Source organism: Cyprinodon variegatus, unplaced genomic scaffold (assembly GCF_000732505.1).
Source record: "Cyprinodon variegatus isolate N-32 unplaced genomic scaffold, C_variegatus-1.0 Scaffold62, whole genome shotgun sequence".
NCBI classification, from domain to species: Eukaryota; Metazoa; Chordata; class Actinopteri; order Cyprinodontiformes; family Cyprinodontidae; genus Cyprinodon; species Cyprinodon variegatus.
In genome coordinates this window covers 889,974-907,676 of record NW_015150515.1, presented here as the reverse complement: position 1 = coordinate 907,676, position 17,703 = coordinate 889,974, and the positions used below count along the sequence as shown (strand labels likewise).

The window sequence follows — 17,703 nt, the reverse complement described above, 5'->3', positions numbered from 1 at the left end:
ATGTAAAGTACTCATTTACAAATTTGTTTTTTTTAGCATGTAGGCTTTGCTGTTCGTGTTTCTGTGTGATTACAGCCTGCACTTAAAGTCAGTCCATGTTTAAATAAAACCTTTTTTTTTTCACACGTCATGTGGCATGTTTGGTGAGTACTTGGTACCAATACATGTTATTTTCTTGCAATGATGGGCAATTAAGATTGATGGATTGTCATAGCTGAGTAATAGCCAGTAATAGTAACTGTCCCCCACAGTTTCAAAAACCTATCTGCGCCCCTGGTAAATACCCAATAAGATGAGGGATTTGAGAAGAAAGACATCCCCTTTCTACCTCTGAGGTCCTCATAAAAAAGATTCACAGTTTCTTCAGCGATAATTGAGATGTCTCAACATCTATCCCCTACAGGCAGAAGTACCTCACTAATAAAAAAAAGAAACAATGAAAAGGAGAAAGTTTTATACATGAGAGATGACACTTTAATAACACATAAATTGGTTACCCTCTGCTCTTTGTATTGTGTATTTTGGGTATGAAATCCTTTCCTTCAGTTTTATTCATGACTAATTGCAAATTTAGAAGAGTATCTGTTCTTAATATGTTAATAGGATTGTTGCCTGTTTTTTTTTCTTTGTAAAGCTAAGTGGCTATCTCTAAAACAACACGGCATAATTTTTAGCCACAAGGCGGAACAAGACTTGTACAGTAGGTACCATGTTTCTCTTTTTTTTCTTCTTTTCATGTCTCCTGTTTCCCGATATAGCCTTGAGATGTTCCAGTGCAGAAAAATAGCAGAACAGGCTTGCTTTCACAAGTGGATCATCATGGCTGATGCCATAGGGTTCCACTTGGTAAATGTATAGGAAACTATAAAATATTGCATCTAAAACATCTAAAAGATTTTTAAGGTTTCAGCAGAAATGTATGCTCAATAGCAGGTGTGAAAGGCCCCAGACCCATCCAGAAGAATTCAGGGCTGATGCAGAGAAGACCAAAGCCCCAGATTTTCAAAGGCAACCCAGAATAAAGGAACACAGGCTAAACCCCAGAGGCTATGATGCTAAAACCCAAAGCAAAAAAAACTAAACAGGGACTGGTCAAGGTACAGAAGCTTAAGGGCCGAGGGAAAGTCCATCCTAAAGCAGAAACTCCAAAGGGCTAAGGTGCCCAACACATCAGCCACCAAAAATGAGATGGTCGCCAATGAAGAATCCAGCCTCGCACTAAGAATACCTCCACCACACCACCAGACAGTGGCAGAAGTCACCTGCAGGGGGCATGTAACTTCCAGGTTTAGCACCTCTGAATAAAACTGATAACACTACACTTTTGTAGAGTCACCCTCTGTATTTTGGAATCTGTTTTTGACCAAAAGATTGAGAAGTCAGGGAAAGACAAAGCCACATTCCTCCCTCCAGTTTAAATCCTACATCAGAGAACATCTGTTTTATCGCTGGTAACAGCTAAGGGGAATTCAGACTGCTGTAAAGCAGTATGACGCAGTTAATGACGGATCCGAAATCATTTCATATATTACCTCAAATTAAATTAATACTTCGGTTTAAAAGTTACACAGTGCTGTTTTAATGATGATGATGATGTCATCACAGCCATGACAAAATACTTGATATATACTTAATAAATGAGAGAAATTATCAGAAATAAACTATATTTTAACTGCATTTGAAAACAGGCATGAAACCTTTAAGTTTCATGCCTGTTTTCACATTTAAGTCACATAAAGAACTTTTTTTTTTTTCAGAAAAACAACACATGCCAATATAGAACTGTTCATTGTAATAAAACATGTATAAGTGTATCTCATGTATCAACTTTCTAGACACACACAAGTAAAAAAAATAAAAATATAAAACACCATTAAGCAAGCTGGGGGTTTCATACAGAAGTACTGTATGGAGGAAGGGGAGTCTTCAATTTGATATATGAAGTACTGGAGATTTTTTACTGAGCTGTGAATTTAAATAATGACTAGCACTGCTGGAAATGTTATTATTGGAGAGGTAGTTTTCAGGTAGCAATAGCAGTTTTGTCTGTGAGCTGCAGGATCTCAGTGGAGATCCAGAAATTTTAAAGGTCAAGTCTATAGCCAGACTACAGACAATTATAAGTAACTCTTCATTCCTTATTCACATTTCCTTTCAGCTTTATTGACTTTTGCTTTCGGCTTTTAACTTTAGAGTTACATCTTTTATTAGTATAGTGTTATTTCCCTAAAATAAATGAACAAGATTTTTAATTGTAGAAGATTCATCTTTGTCTTGACAGTATCAAAAGACTTCAGATAAGCTATCAATGCAAAAAAAAAAAAGGACAGTAAATCTTTTATATGATTAACAACCAATGAATAATTCTCAAAGTGGTTCTGAAAGATTACGATTATGTTCTATGATGTACATTAAATATTAAATAAAACCTTAAATAAAGTGGTTCACTAATGAAGAAAGTTTTTGCAGTCAAAATATAAACTGTACACACTATTTTTGGCATTAGTGAACATCTACAGTTTGCTTACTTCCTCTTTCTGATAACTTGTAAGGATTTTCAAATGAATTTAAAATTTACAATTGAAGTACTAATTTTAAATCCTGGACAACATAAAAGGACTTTATCTAATGTTTAACATTTTTTCTGTCCTGCAGTCTTTTTCACAAATTGACATGTGCACAAAAATGGTAAAAATGGAGCCTAGTCAGAAGTTCAACTGAAGAAACTTACTCTCATCCACCTGCGACACAAGCTAATAAACTTTGAACCGCACCTCCACGAAACCCAATCAGCATCCATAGTTCATCTTAAAAGGTCTCCAAATCCATAACTCAGTCTGCTACCAAAAGCGCAGGCAGTGGTTGTGCTATGTCATACTTCAATTCAGATGACCCCGATTCAACCCACCCTCATCCCCTCCTCCACCATCGTAGCTAAATTTTCATTAGAGTGTAATTCCTCTCGGACTCTTGCTGCGCTCCCTGTCTGATCACAACTGGTACGGCAAAAGACCGCCATGTTGAGCCTTGTTCTGTCAAAGGTTTCCTTTCAAAGGGGAGTTTTTCCTCTCCACTGTTTCCATATGCTTGCTCATCATGGACAGGTTCTTGCAACCTGTGTTATACAAGCTGGACTTTCAACCTCCAGGTCCCTGAGTGAAGCACTAGTATCAGCTAACGCAGTCTGCGGGATCTCTCCATACAGCTCAAGCACACCATCTCGCCAACCAGCAGACTGACTAACTTCATCCACCTCCACTCCACCACCAGTTTCAAGCCTGGGGGGAAACATCCCTGTTCTTTACCGCTGTTCGTGCATATTTAACAAAATTGAGCATTAATGTTTCCTGCCGAGGTCTGAGCGCCAAAGACTAAAGTAATTGGATCAATAAAATTCTTCTAATTGCCTTTTCCTTTCCATGTAATTTTTCTGATTAAAATGCATGTAATACATTTGTGGGCATAAAAAGGTAATAATGGAAATTAACTTTAATTCTATTTTTAAATTTTATGTTTTTACATTGTTTTAATAAAAGAGATCTAAAGCAAATTGGTCAATGTAACAAACGCTACTCTGTGTAATTCTGTATGTAGGTGTGTGTTTGTGAGAAAAAAATAACATACAATCCAAGGTGATCTTATTAAAAAATGTAACTTTTCATTTGCAGATTTCACTTTAGCCTAGCCCTATGAGGACAGGAAGTAATATTTCGCAGTAACTTTCATGCACATAAATTGTAGCCAGTGTCTGATTGCATACAAAAAAAACATTGAAACCTTTTTAAACCATTATTTAACCCCCCCTGTGGGCATGGCAGGGTAAAAATTTACATATCTAATTTTTTGCATGATCAAATATAGTTTGAAAAGAATATGAGTGATCTTTGAAATACTGTAAAGAGTTCATTTGTCATGATCTGCTCTGATAGCTGGCCTTAATAGCTCCTTTCACTCACCTGCCTAGTTGCCCAGGTTGTAATCATCGGATCTCATCCACCTGCCGGTTTCCCTTATATTGGGTTCAATTCCAGCTATAATGGCTAGATCATTGTTTGAGTTCTGTTTCTCCAGTCAGTCAGTTTTGTTAATTTTAGTTAGTTCCAAGGTTTTTGTCCCTGTTCCACTGAGGAGTTTATTCTCAAGCGAGTAATTTTTTCTAACCAGTTGATGAGAGCATTTCAGCGTTTCCATAGTGATTCTGTTTTCCTGATTCTGGCCCTGTCTGTCCCTGCCTGATCTGCCCACCTTAACCTCAGTAGGACTCCTGCTGGATTCTGCCTCTCTGTGTGTTTCTATCTAAGCTGGTTGCTTGACGCACAGGACTCTAAACCTGGCTTCACGCTCTGATGGATTCCTGGAACCCGGATCTGTCCGTTCCTGAGTGGTGCAATCTGTTAAACCAGGTAAGTGACTCACTCTAATAATCTTCTGATCAGATGATTGTGGTCACTTACCTGTGTTTCTCCCTAAACCAGAGTGTCAGTGATTGGGCGGTGCCCGCCTCCCTCCTGCAGTTGGGACGCAAATCCTCAGCAGTTAGCTTCTGTTCTGTTCTGTTTTTTATTTTATTAAAAGTTTCGAACTTTCCTACTGGCTTTCTCACCTTGATTACTGGGTCCATATGTCTCGTTTCATTACATCCAATGGATAAAATTGTACTTTAACTCAACTCTGCCTCCTGTATAACATATAAAAATCTACATCAGATCCTATCCGTCCAAATTTGATATGCCTTCTCATTGACATCTTGAAAAATGAACATCCTTATTCTTAAATAAGCTCCCTCCATTAATAAAGTGGCCACCTGTGCTTGGAAAGTCGAATGGTGACCAACTCTGCTGAGACATAGAGGCAGCGATGTGCAGCTTGGGTAGGCTAAAACCAGATTAAATTTGTCTTACTACTGAAGGGGTTTATTGTAGACCCTTTTATTTGTTTACTGTAAATGCAGCTGGTTCAAACAACTCTGCAGAAAATTGGCTAAAAGTCTGCAGCTTTTCGTTGAATGTTTCTACTAATCCACTTAGTTAAAACAATTTTTTTTTACTATCTAGCAGTAGCGTCACATTGAGATGAGGTGATTTTTATTTCCCAATCAGATCATTGTGCACAAGGTTGGTGGGACTGGACAAAATCTTAAGAGGAGAGGTTGAGATGTAACATTTGTAATAAAGGCAAAGTTTATTGTATCTATGGTTACTGTTTTCTATTGTTTCTTGCTGGATTCTGTTTGCCTTTCCTCCTCTTATTCAAGCCTGTTTCTTCCAAGTTGTTCTGACTAGTTCTGTCTTTAAGAGCTGTCTGTTAAGTTTTGAATTTGTAAATGATTTCTTTTAATTAAGCTGCTGTTATATCTTTGTGTACCGTGGAAGTACAAATATCAAAGTTAATTTCCTCTCATTGTAGGATTTTGAAAGAGATTGACATTTGTAAAGAATGTCATTTACTTAAAAAGAAAAATCTAATCTGAAAAGAAATGACATATTTTTTTCCCTTTTTAAATCTGTGTAGTAGTACTTAAGTGTGGAAAAAGAAACCTCTACAGCCTTCAATTAGTATGCTATAAGGACTTGCAATAAAAAATAAAGAAAATGAAAAATGGCCAAAAATCGCACTTTGACCCAAAATGGCCGACTTCCTGTGGGTTTTAGGGCATACCTCCAAGAGACTTTTTTTTCATGATTTGAGGAGATCTACCTGTGTGCCAAATTTCAAATCTCTGTGACTTACAGTTTTGCCCAACTCACGTTAGGGGGCGCTGTGGCGTAATTTGGGGGGGGCCATTATGGATTCCATCATAGACCAGCTATTTCACACGGGGGACAATTTACTGCCACGTTTTCCTGAGTTTTTGAATATGCGAAGTCCCCGTAAAATGCGTTCGAAGTGAGAAAAGAAAAAGAATAATAATAAGAAACCTAACAGATACAATAGGCTCTCGCAACCTTCGCTGCTCGGGCCTAATTACTGCTGTTTGTAGTTTTCTTAGCAAACCTGAGAGGTTTTAAGGCTTTTATAATTACATTTTACCAAACTTATTTAAATTTTAATTCTCAAGAAAAAAGTATGACACATTAAATAACTTGTTTTTGGAACAACAGCACATTTAAAAAAACAGGAAGAAAGATTTTTCTACATGCACCACCTAAAGGGAACATTTCTTGAAGAAAAACGAAAGATTTTTTAGAAGTCTTAGTCTTCAAGCCTCTTTTATTCTGAAAGTGGAACTAATATAGTTTTCTGTCTGAATGTGGCCATTCCTATTCTCCAACAACACCTAAAGGCCAGAACGGAAGAATGACACATGCTTATTTCCTTTAAGTGATCGTGTTTCATGGAGGATGTCACCCTGCCAGGTGATAAATACAACAATAACTAAAACACTCCTTACCCTTGAGGTCCAGGTTACGAGCACCATTGGAGTGCTGTGTCACGGTGCGTGAGTCGATCTTAAGCGTGTGTACATTGTTGGCATCCCGGGACACCACCACGTTGTGCCATTGATTGTCATTGAGTGGCTTGTCTGAATTCCCCTTCATTAGTGATGGGCCGTTGCCGAGATCAAAGACATAGTGGACGTACCTGCAAGGAAAGCAAATCAAGGCAACAACAGATAAAAGATGTCAATGATAATTTGGAAAAATACAGTCAAAAGCCATCATGGCTGTAACTGTATAGTTACTCTTACCAGACGTTTTATTAGGTACACCTAACTACCACTGAGTGAGCACTTCCCTTTGCCTTAAGCAATGCCTTTGTTATATATATATAAAAAAAGTTTTAAATTCTATTGCTTTTGAACGGCACTTTGTGAAACACTCACATCGACTACTCTGACACTAACAGCCATGGCAACAAAATGTGCCTTACAGAGAACAGATTCAGTATCGGTGACTCAGTACTTCAAATCCCTTGTCTTCCCCGGCTTCACACTTCAGCATGTAATCTACAAATGCCTCAGTGCAGTAATAGCTGTCAAGTTATAAGGTGACCTGAGGTGCTGCTATGACGTAGAGGTATGAGCGCATGACCCATATACTGCTGGTGAAGATTCTCAATCGTCCATTGTTCAGCCAGGCCAACAATTTCCTTTAATTACATCCCTTTCAGAGACATAGACAGGTATAGGGCATTGCAGGCTAACAAAAGAAGCCAAACAACCCTCATTCCAATGGTGTGGACCCATTCGTCCGTTTCAATGTGCATGTTTTCTCAAGGCTTTGTTGGGCCACTGTATAATGACTCAAACCCGAATGCTATTTCTGACATTTTGAATTGAAAAAGCTTCCTGGATGGGAAGCGAAACGTCTACAAACTTGGATACAAAGTCCAATGGATGTTTTTTTTTACTTTTTTGGAATGACCCATAAACTGGCCCTGCTCATCTCTCCCGGGTGTCTCTCCCCTCTCTTCTAATACACTTTCCCGTCTCCATATATATATGTGTAGATATATATATATATATATATATATATATATACATATGAAAAAAAGTATATATAAGAGAAAAAGTTTCTGCCTCATGTGGAACTTATGACATTTGTTAAGGTTTTATTTTGAACTGACCCAAAAATGAAGCTGCCTTCTCCTAAAGCTTGTGTTTTTTTCATAGTAATTGATATAACACACCCTTCTCTGAGTCAAATATGGCGCTCATTTGTATTTCTGAATGAGTTTTTTTTTTCTCTCTCCTTCATCTGAATTCTTTTGTTTTTCCTATTGTCTTTGTGGCAGAAGCAGCTTAAAAGCTTTTGTGTGTATAACAATGCTAACAACCGACCACAAGACACAGAAAAAGACAAAAGAAAACATGCCTTTGTTTGATAGTCTAATTAAGGAGTAGCTTTTGTGTTTCTACAATACGCAAACCTAACCTGTTTACTCAGTGTTCGTCTTTTTGGGTTAGTCTTTTCAGGGCTAAAACTAATGTCAGCCTTCAAAGACTGAATGTTTAACTCAGACTCTCACTGGAATCCCTTTTCAATTCTAGCAGTTTGCTGTAAGAGCAGTGCTTATCGGAGTAAATAAAGTGTTGAACCTAGGAGGCTTAAAGGAAAACCTCCAGTTATGTGCAGCTTTACTTAGAGAGAAATGACTGTAAAAGCCTTTCTATTTCCAGGTCTATTCGGTCCAGCGGGCGATGTGGAGGATCTAGGACTCTGAATAGTACAGAAAGCAAAGTGTTGGTGACAAATTAAATCACAGCTGGTTAATCAAATGTTAATTAGAATGATCAAGTATTTATAACAGTAGAATAACTCTCTGAGTAGACCAGGGGTGTTCAAAGTGCAGCTAGCGGGCCGTTTGTGGCCCTTATTTGAATTTGTGACGACCTTCACCCGGCTTCAAGAATGCCGTAAATATGAGTTACGAACCCAGGAGGATGATGTAGATACCTGTTCAGTACAATTTTACTGATATGAAGCCTTTGGAAAATAAACAGACCAGTAATAATCTTAATATATGGTTCAACACAAAAATTTACTAAGCTTTTAACTTAATTTAATTACTTTTAATTATTTTAATCACATTTAATTTGACAGTTTAAAGGACCATATATTTAGACCTATTTCTGAATCTCGGCTAAAAAAATAGATTGATTCATATAAATACTTTTCTTTTTTTATATACACAAAAAAAAAACATTTTAGATAATGAAGTTGCACACTTTAGGCTATTATTTGCTTTTTTTTAACATACAAACCTAACAATCTGTTCATGTTTTGGATCTACATGAGTCCATAGGACTATTTCTCACCAAAATCAGACGGCTGTGCTTATTATATTCAAATATTGCAAACATAATGTAATGTTGAGCAGGTTACACTACTGGTGTAGCCCAAACCGACACAAAAAATGTTGACTCTTAATTTTATTCCAAACCAAAAAAACATATATATATATATATATATATATAAATGATTTTATGAATTAAAATAATTTCAAATAAAACTAGTAACTAAAGTGAGTATTAAATATTATAAATTTTTTCAGTATAAATATAAGTTCTTCTAAATATTTGTTCTTCTAAAAATACGTTTAGGGTCAGTTTCAAGATGGAAGTTGAATCCAGCCTCAGTTTTAATTGTATCCCAGCACCTAATACGTACGCTATCAGGATTAGTCCAGTGATTACCTCCATCCATCTTTTCTTTTAGTCTTACCAGCTGTTGTGTCCCTCTGCTAAATAAAATCCGCCTGATAACATGCTGCTATCACTGCCACTTTTCACCATGAAGTCACTATGTTCAACGGATGTGTACTGTCACTTTTCTGCCAAAATATGCAGGCAAGATGTGTTTTTTAAATGTGAGTCCCATCTGCACAGAGCACTTTCTTCCACAGGCATTCTGTTTCCTCCACAATTTGACAAAAAACAACTGTGAAGAACTTTTTTAGTGTGTTCTTTCATTCAGAACCTTATTTTTGCCACTCTTCCATTAAGAAAATATGTGTGTAGTGGATGGCTAACTGTTGTCCCCTCCAAAGTTACCTCATACCTCTTAGCAGCTCTCAACGGGGCTAGTCTTCTGGGTTTTTAGTTATGTCACTTTTTCCATTTTCAAATAAATGATTAAAACATGTATGTAGAGTGTACCCCCCAAGCATTTGTTCAGTTTGTACCATTGGTTTTCTGAAAGAAACCAATAAAGCCTTTACTGATCAGCTAAAGGGACAATGCTTAAAGTTAAAAAACAATCCACTGGACTTTGTTTCCAAGTTTGAAGACATTTTGCTTCCCATCCAGGAAGTTTTTTAAATTCAAAATGTCAGAAATACAGTGGAGTTCAAGGCTCTATACTGTAGAGCAAAAACCTGTTTTGGCTTAGAAATTATGCAAATTTAAACGGACAGACGAATCCACCCCTTTGCAATGGGGGTCGTTTGGGTTCTATTGTTAGCCTGCAATGCCCCATACCCGTCGATGCCTCTGAAGAGGGTCCTAGAGGGAATTGTTTGGCTGAACAGGCAAGGTATTCTGTTCCCCTGTAAGGAGGTGGGGCTTGCGATGATAGCAGGAAGGAATCAACTCAAATGCTGTGTTTTAGGTTTTGAGTCCACCCCCTCTGTTTAAGGTTGGTTCATACGGTGTAGATTTACCGTTGAGTCTTGTCTTGAGGAAGTCGCTCTTCTGTGTTGGGCCATGCTTCTTGGAAACAAAGAATGGATTGTTTTTTTTAACTTTTTAGGAATGACTATGATCTGGATCACTGAGAATCTTCACCAGCAGAAATCCAAGCAGAAATCCAAGTCCTGCTTCATAAAGATGGAATCTGCTGAAGTCTAATAAAAATACCGTAATAAATAAATGTGCTCCCTTATACTGGAATGAGTAGTTTAGTAATACATAGGTGGAGGTGCACAAAACAGAGGCTGCCATGTTGAGTCGCCATCTTTGTTCACGGTAGCCTAAAGGAGAGAAACTTGTTAGCCTTACGCACTTTACCTTTTTATATTAACTAGTGTTGTGGGGGGTGAAAAATGCACACAGATGACCTTGGATCATTCTACTTGCTGTTGAAATGGATCATCTATACTCTTTACCCCAGGTAAGATAATGTAACCAAGGAAAGAAAAAAAGTATTATATATAAGAAAACTAGTCTATATTGTTTAAGCTTTTACTAGTTGGCTCTAAAATGGACCTGGAGGTTACAGGCTTTATGGTAGACTGGTAAGATAATTTATTGGGACACTTGTTTATTTTGGCGTTACGTTAAAAAATGGCAGTGTCATCCAGCAACTAGTTTGTCCTCCCAGCTGAGACGGCTAGTTTTTTGGTTAAGTCGGGCATACACTGCGATATTTTCAATCCTTGCATACAGCTACAGCTCAAACTGTATGACGAAACTGCAGGGTTTAAAAGTTCACATCTTACCATGCACGTTCTCACACTGTACGACCCAACATTCTGATGCGACCTTACAAGGGGCGACTGTATTTCAAACATGTTGGATTTTCTCCCGACCTTACGATTCCTGATCGGGAGGTGGTCCTGCTAGGCTAATCGCCCCATGTTACCCCCTGTATACTTAACGTCAAACAATCAGGCTGAAAGTCGGCCTGATTGAAAAATTCTCTCCCGATTGGAGAATCTGCCCGAAAAGAACAACAAATTATGCAGTGTATACCTGGCTTTAGCCAACACAGGATGAGCTTCCTTAACAGTTGCTGTTATTCCTCACTGGCGCAATAACAGCGGGCTTATGTCAGCTTTTTGCAGAAATATTTTCCATGTGACTCAACAGTTATTTAATTGTAGCTAATTTGTCAAAGGTCACAGGGTTGAAGTTTCCTCTACTCAGGAAGATGAGACCAAAGTAATAAAAGTTTTCTTGTAAGGCTTAAATGACCAGCGTTATAAGCTTTGTAACATATTTCAGGAAATTACCACGTTTAACATTACTTAGACTTGTGATACATGATCAATTAGCTGAAAATATTAATAAAACAAGAGAAGGCAAATAATTTATAGGGATCAATAAAAAGTAGGATTATATATCTTTCTGTCCCGCATCACCTGATGGGACCGTTGGACTTGTGCTGGATGTTGACATTGTCACATTTATGACACTATGCAGTTTCTAAAGGAGTTATTATACCCTTAGGAGCAAAGCATCAGTTTTGTTTGCAATTCATTTAGCAAACCACTAGATGGGAGTGTATTTTACACACTGCGGCTTAAAATTACACACAAGTGGTGGTCTTTGACATAATTTTATTCAACAATTATATGTGCCTTTTATAGTTTTTCAAGAAACTATATGTATTACGTTTCAACTGAGAGTATATTACACATTAAAAATGTAATGAAAATATCATTTTGAATGCGGAGAAACCTTAATGGACCTAAGAAATGTATTTTTTGGAAGTTAGCAGAATAGAAACTCACCCCTTCACTAGTTCCACAACTATGAAGTCATTCCCATCTCCAGAGTTGAAGAGCATGAGGCCATCCGGCGTGGTGGTTTTAAACTGAAAGAACAGGTGCATGGAGGCATAGGCTTGTAAGGTGGCTAAAGCTAAGTAGCTGCCTTTTGTCCGAAACGTCACAGGATCTGCGATGATGTGACGCATTCCGAATCGGGCGTTCAGCTCGCAGTAGGAGATGTCGCCGTTTTTACACTGATCCAGATATGGAATACTATTGAAAGTAAGGCCCTGTAGATGGCCAATGAAGTTTGAGGGCACCACGGAAATAAAGCGGCGCTCTGTCATGATGCCTGTCTCGATGTTGTGGAACTCAAGGCGTGTGTGGGCACCGGTCATCTGGCCTGGAAACACAAAAAAACTATACATCAGCTTAGGTTTTATTACAGTTTAAAACATTTTTACCTCCTTACAAATTTCAATGTGTTGTCCAACTTTGATAAATAAAAAAAAGACCAATATGAAAATACACAGACTAAATATAATAAGCAGATATATTTTTAAAAGGTTTTAAAACACACCTGGCACCTTCTGTGAAAAAACTATTTTCCTTTTGTCATTAAGGAACTGATAACCTACATTTTTGCCAAGTCCAGTTATGTTAACACGATCAGATCTGATTATTGCCACAGCTGTCAAATCAAGAAATCCAGGTTGCCCTCGCTGTTTAGCAGCCTGCCAAGGACATTCAGTACACCAAGATATATCAATAAGAGATAGTCAAAAAGGAAAAAATGAAACTAAACAAAAACATTTTGAGGCTTTGAGGCACCATTTAACCACAATAAAAGTCATAACCACTAATAGAGACACCACTGAGCACTGGTGAACCTTCTGAGGCTTTGCTTCCAAATTGCATCAAGATGAAATTGACATCACATCCTAAAGAAACCTGAAAATGCACCTAAAGCAACACAGGCCTCAATTGATTCAGCTAAAGTCAGTATTTGTGACTCAATGATAACCAAGAAATATAAGCAAGAAGATGTCAAAAAGGAGGAATGATGCAAACTCTTAGTTGGTTATCTGGTAGTCTAGGGCTGCTTTAGAGTACTTAAAATCTCTTCAGTCTTACATGAATTTCCATTCATCTGAACACAAGAAAATTCCATACTTTTCCCATAATATAATGAAAAAAATATTTTGCTTTTTTATTTTATATGGTTAAACCCCAGATATTGTTGGATGAAAAAAAATAGTTGTTTTTGAAAAAAGAAAGTAGGATTATTGGGAGCCAAGTAGAAGTATTGAGGGTTTTTTGGGGTAGATTTAATAATTTTACAGTAACTGTTATATCAAACGCTAATTTTTTTCTATTCAGCTTATCTTTATAAGTTGTGTTGCTGATGTTCAACTGAGTTCCTTGCCTCTTAAAAGCAGTTTTTAAGATAACTTCAACTCTAAAATGTCCAAAAAGTATTGATCATACAAATTAAACAACAACAGAGTGTCATCAGTCAAAGGCTTTGCCATATCCGGTGAAAGACTGACAGCCACAGAAGATCCTTGGTGCCTACAGTTATCAAGATATAACATATTGTTAAAGAAATTCCATATGAGTTGCTACAGAAGCAGCCATTCAAAATGGCCCTTCCTAGTCAAACGGCAGCCGAATGGCAACAGACTCCCCTCAAACTTCCAGCCACTGGAGTGACCCCCTCTTGCATATTTTTTTGCACCGACTCCACCCTTTCACTGAATTACATGGTCTGACCAGAAGATGATGCTTCACTTTAAATCTTAATGTCAAGGAAATTGGGGAAATTTTAAATGGCTACTGTTGTATGGGGAGTGGTGGCCTAGTGGTTAGGGTACAGGGCTTGGAATCCTGAAGTTGAGAGTTTAAAACCCACTGCCACACTGACCTTAAGCAATTTCTCACCTCTACAGTGCAGTGCCCTGCCCTGGGTGCTGCACAGTGGCAGCCCACTGCTCTCCAAAGGGGATGGATTTAAAGCAGAGAGTATTATATTAGTTTATTTTTATAAAATTATATTTATTTATGATAGTTAATTTCCCTTTGAAAAAAAAGCATTGTGAACTGAATAATAACTAAATAAATTGAATTTTATAAATTAAATCTATAATTGTGACTGTCACAAAAAGCAAACATACCCTAATAAAATAGAATAATTTTTTTAAGTGCTTTCCTTAATTATAAATGTTTACCTCTAACTTTACATGTTGTGATAAATATTTTTTATCTGTTTAAGCGTTTATTGGTTTTAGGACATCTCTAATTGATTAGCTTTTGTTTTCTATCTCTTAATAGACGCCTGTTGGGGTATGTTATCCAATCATGGTGCAGAAAATCTCTTTTTATGGCTTTATGAGTGAGCTGTGGAGTAATTCAGCAGGTAGTTTTTCCTCCACGTCAAATGGTTTCTGAACCAGTCAGGACTTCACAGGGTCACTTCTTGCCCCCGGCGCCGAACATGCACATTTCTTTCCTTCATAGCTCCCACCTTAGTCTCACCTCTTTTTTTCTTTTATTTTTTCTTTATTTTTGTCCATCAATTTTTTCACCTAGGGCCAAATATTGTGAGTTCATGTGACTCTCCCTTCTCTCAGTTATCAGCAAAAAATAATCCACTGTTCTCTTTTTTGCAGCGTCTACCTCATCAAAAGTTCTACTGTAACACATTTTTTAGTTTATTCTAAAAAAAAAATCGTATTTTCATCACTTTATGGTCAAATTATAAAGAACAACCACAGCAAAGTCGATGTGGGATGTGCTAAAGGCTGTGACTGTAGAAGGGGATTGATATTTACTCTATGAAGTTTCATGGAACAGTTACCCAAATGTTAGCAAGACTTTGACATTTAGGAAATATCACATTTTACTTTCTCTATTAATACTCCTAAATACCATTTTTTACAACAATGGATCAAGGGATCTGTGTCCCAAACACAGCCCACCTTCAACTGTGACATTATCCACCGACAGCTGCAGGCTCTTGCCTCGTCGCACCACCTTCACCGTGTGCCACTCGTTGTCATTCAGTTTCTGCCCTGCGAACAGTGTCTCGGGTCCTTTGCCTGTGGGAGGAGAGATTTGAGTCACAAACAACCAGTGGAAATGATGTGAACCCTAATCCACACACATACAGACACTCTCCCTGGAACAAACACACATACACAGAGGTTTGCTCAAGGTAGGTGGTGTTAAGAAAACCTGCATGTTTGCAACACACATTCACATTAACAACCCGAAATAGTGGAAACGTTTAGATTTTTTGAGACCTACCATTTAATCTCAATCATCTTGAAGCATAAATCAGATGTTGCAGTATCAGTCATTTTATATTTGGCTTTTTCGAGTGGAAGGAGCAATGGAATCATAGTAGACATATATAATTCCCTTTAACAACCCCCCCTTTCAGAGATATAGACAGGTATCGGGCATTCGTTCATTTCAACTTGCATGTTTTCTAAAAAAAACAACAATGCTTTGTTGGGTAACTGTGTATAGGAACTAACGCTATTTCTGACATTTTGAATTGAAAAAGCTTCGTTGATGGGAAGTGAAACGTCTTCGAACTTTGTTTTTTTAACATTTTTGGAATGACTATGACCTGGGAGACTAAGAATCTTCACTATAGCATAGACTTGTATTATGGATCCCTTTTGATAAACAACATTATAAAAAACAGTTCTGCCTAACATACTATAACAGACCTCTGATATGCCTTATTTTCTAAACTAATCAACAGTCAGTTATCAAAACAGACTTCATAGGAGTAGTATATATTTTAAATGCTAATTCCAAAACAGCGAAAAGCTGTATTTTTCAGTTTTAATGTATTTAAATAAAATATTGTTTGAAAGATGTTGCCATTTTTTATGCTGCAGTGCATTATGGTTCATGGTATTTTATATTTGATGTCTTATCGATGGAAAAAACTAAAATATTCTGAAATTATCATATTTTTTTTACTGTTGAGTTTCTAGGGATTTTATAAATATGATCAAAAATGACTCCTTGTTTTGGTTTTTGATCAGTCAGAGACAAATTCATGATCTTCCTTTATATAAGAAATTATTCAGTTATGCACAAAACTAGTAATTTAGTAGTTTTATTTATTTTGGGGAAAGCATGCCATTTTGAAGTCTCGCTTTTCTTCATGTTATATTCTTGTCTTATCAGTTATCTTCCTAGATGTATTTCACAACATATTGGGGTTTGTATTAATGCCTTTCGAATGGAAGAAAACAGTAAGAAACACTCAGCTTTTCTCTTATCGCAAGTATGTCAAACATACTTGAGAGATTCAGTTATGGGATGATAAGGGAGCGAAGCTGCAAGTAAATGTTTGGTTGTAAGATCTCCCTCTTTGTTGTGTTGTTTATCTTTTAAAGATGCAGTTCATGTTTGAGGGAATATTGTAGGTTATGTCGGATTTCAAAGATAAAGTTTGTTTTTTATGAACTGCTGGAGTGGATGTGAATCATATGCATTGAACCAATATAAAATAGATCCTTTCCATCATAACAATGTAAGTATCCCTCCGAGGTGTGATTCCCATCTTGTTTACATTCAGGCATCAGGTGGACATATGGAACGGCTTGTTAATTGGAAAGAAAACTGAGCAAGATGAGATGAAATAGGCGTACAAACTGGCAAATGGACAAAAAGTGCAGCAGCCCTTTGTTCATCAAACTAAAACAGAGAACAGCTGGAGGGCAAGATCAAAAAATTCAAAAGCTCTGTCTTTAAACTGCTCACTGTTTCTGCCATTTTGATTCTATACATCAAACATCACCCTCCTTGGCTCTACAACATATCAATTCCACCAGTGAAGGAGACCACTTCATGCTGCGGCAGATGGTGTTGCCGAGACGCTTATTAGAGAAATATTTGTATTAGCAGGGAACAGGCTATTTATACACAGTGAACAACAAAGCTCGATTGCATCAGCGAGAGAGTGACAGTGCCAAGAATGGCTGATTTTAATTAAAACAACAGTCATGGATCCATTCTCCAGTGCTGAATGATAAGCTAATGTGATTTCCCACAAAGGCCGAGGCAGCAGCTGGCAAACGCTTCAGCTGGAGTTTAAAGATTTCAAGTCGACATAAAAAGGGAAATATAGAAAACGACACTGAGAGAAAAATCATTCAACACATGGCTTTAGAAGCTGGAGGCCAAACATTAGTGCATGTGCACATTGTCCTAGCATTGAGGTGATGAAGGTAATAAGTAATGAAAGAAAAGTAGGAACATTTTGTAAAGAGCAATACACTAAACAGAAACTTCCACTTCAATAGCTACGGGGCAGTCTAAAATAGCATGTTGCTCGAGGATACCAGTCACTTCCATTAAGCTTTTCTCTGTATCACCCACAATAGTAGGAGAGTTGTGGAGTGGAGAGATAGTCCAGTTTGTTTTCTTAATAAAGATGTTAAGTTGGGAGATTCTATCTTTCTTAAAGTAGTGATTTGTTGTTATAGAAGCAATATTTGAAACCTCAGCCCAGTTCCAGGGTCAGTGGCTGTTTTCCGGTTGGTTAGCCAGGGAAAGCCTGAGAGTATTACAGCCACTGCTTGAGTGGATGATATACTGGAGTCTGCCGATATATGATTGTCCCATCACATTGATGTGAAAGTATTTAGTATATGAGGAGAGGGGAGGAGGGAAATCCTGTCAAATGATAAAAAACATACCACAACCAGCATGAGGATTGTTTTCTATTTACTGCTCTATCCAGGGTTCGTACGGGTGCTGGAAATCCTTGAAAATGCTTGCATTTTGACGTTGTGTTTTCAAGGTTTG

General features: G+C 37.4%; 1 protein-coding gene across 1 annotated transcript in view; it reads right to left on the bottom strand.

Moving 5' to 3' along the window:
- Nucleotides 1-17,703, bottom strand: part of LOC107082797 (neurexin-1-like) — a 1,206,010-nt gene that overhangs the window by 584,964 nt on the left and 603,343 nt on the right. Inside the window, exons 13-15 of the mRNA XM_015371662.1 lie at nucleotides 14,850-14,969; nucleotides 11,893-12,274; nucleotides 6,392-6,582 (exon numbers count right to left, since the gene is read on the bottom strand). Of these exons, the coding sequence (XP_015227148.1) occupies nucleotides 6,392-6,582; nucleotides 11,893-12,274; nucleotides 14,850-14,969 (693 nt within the window). The remainder of the gene's footprint in view (nucleotides 1-6,391; nucleotides 6,583-11,892; nucleotides 12,275-14,849; nucleotides 14,970-17,703) is intronic.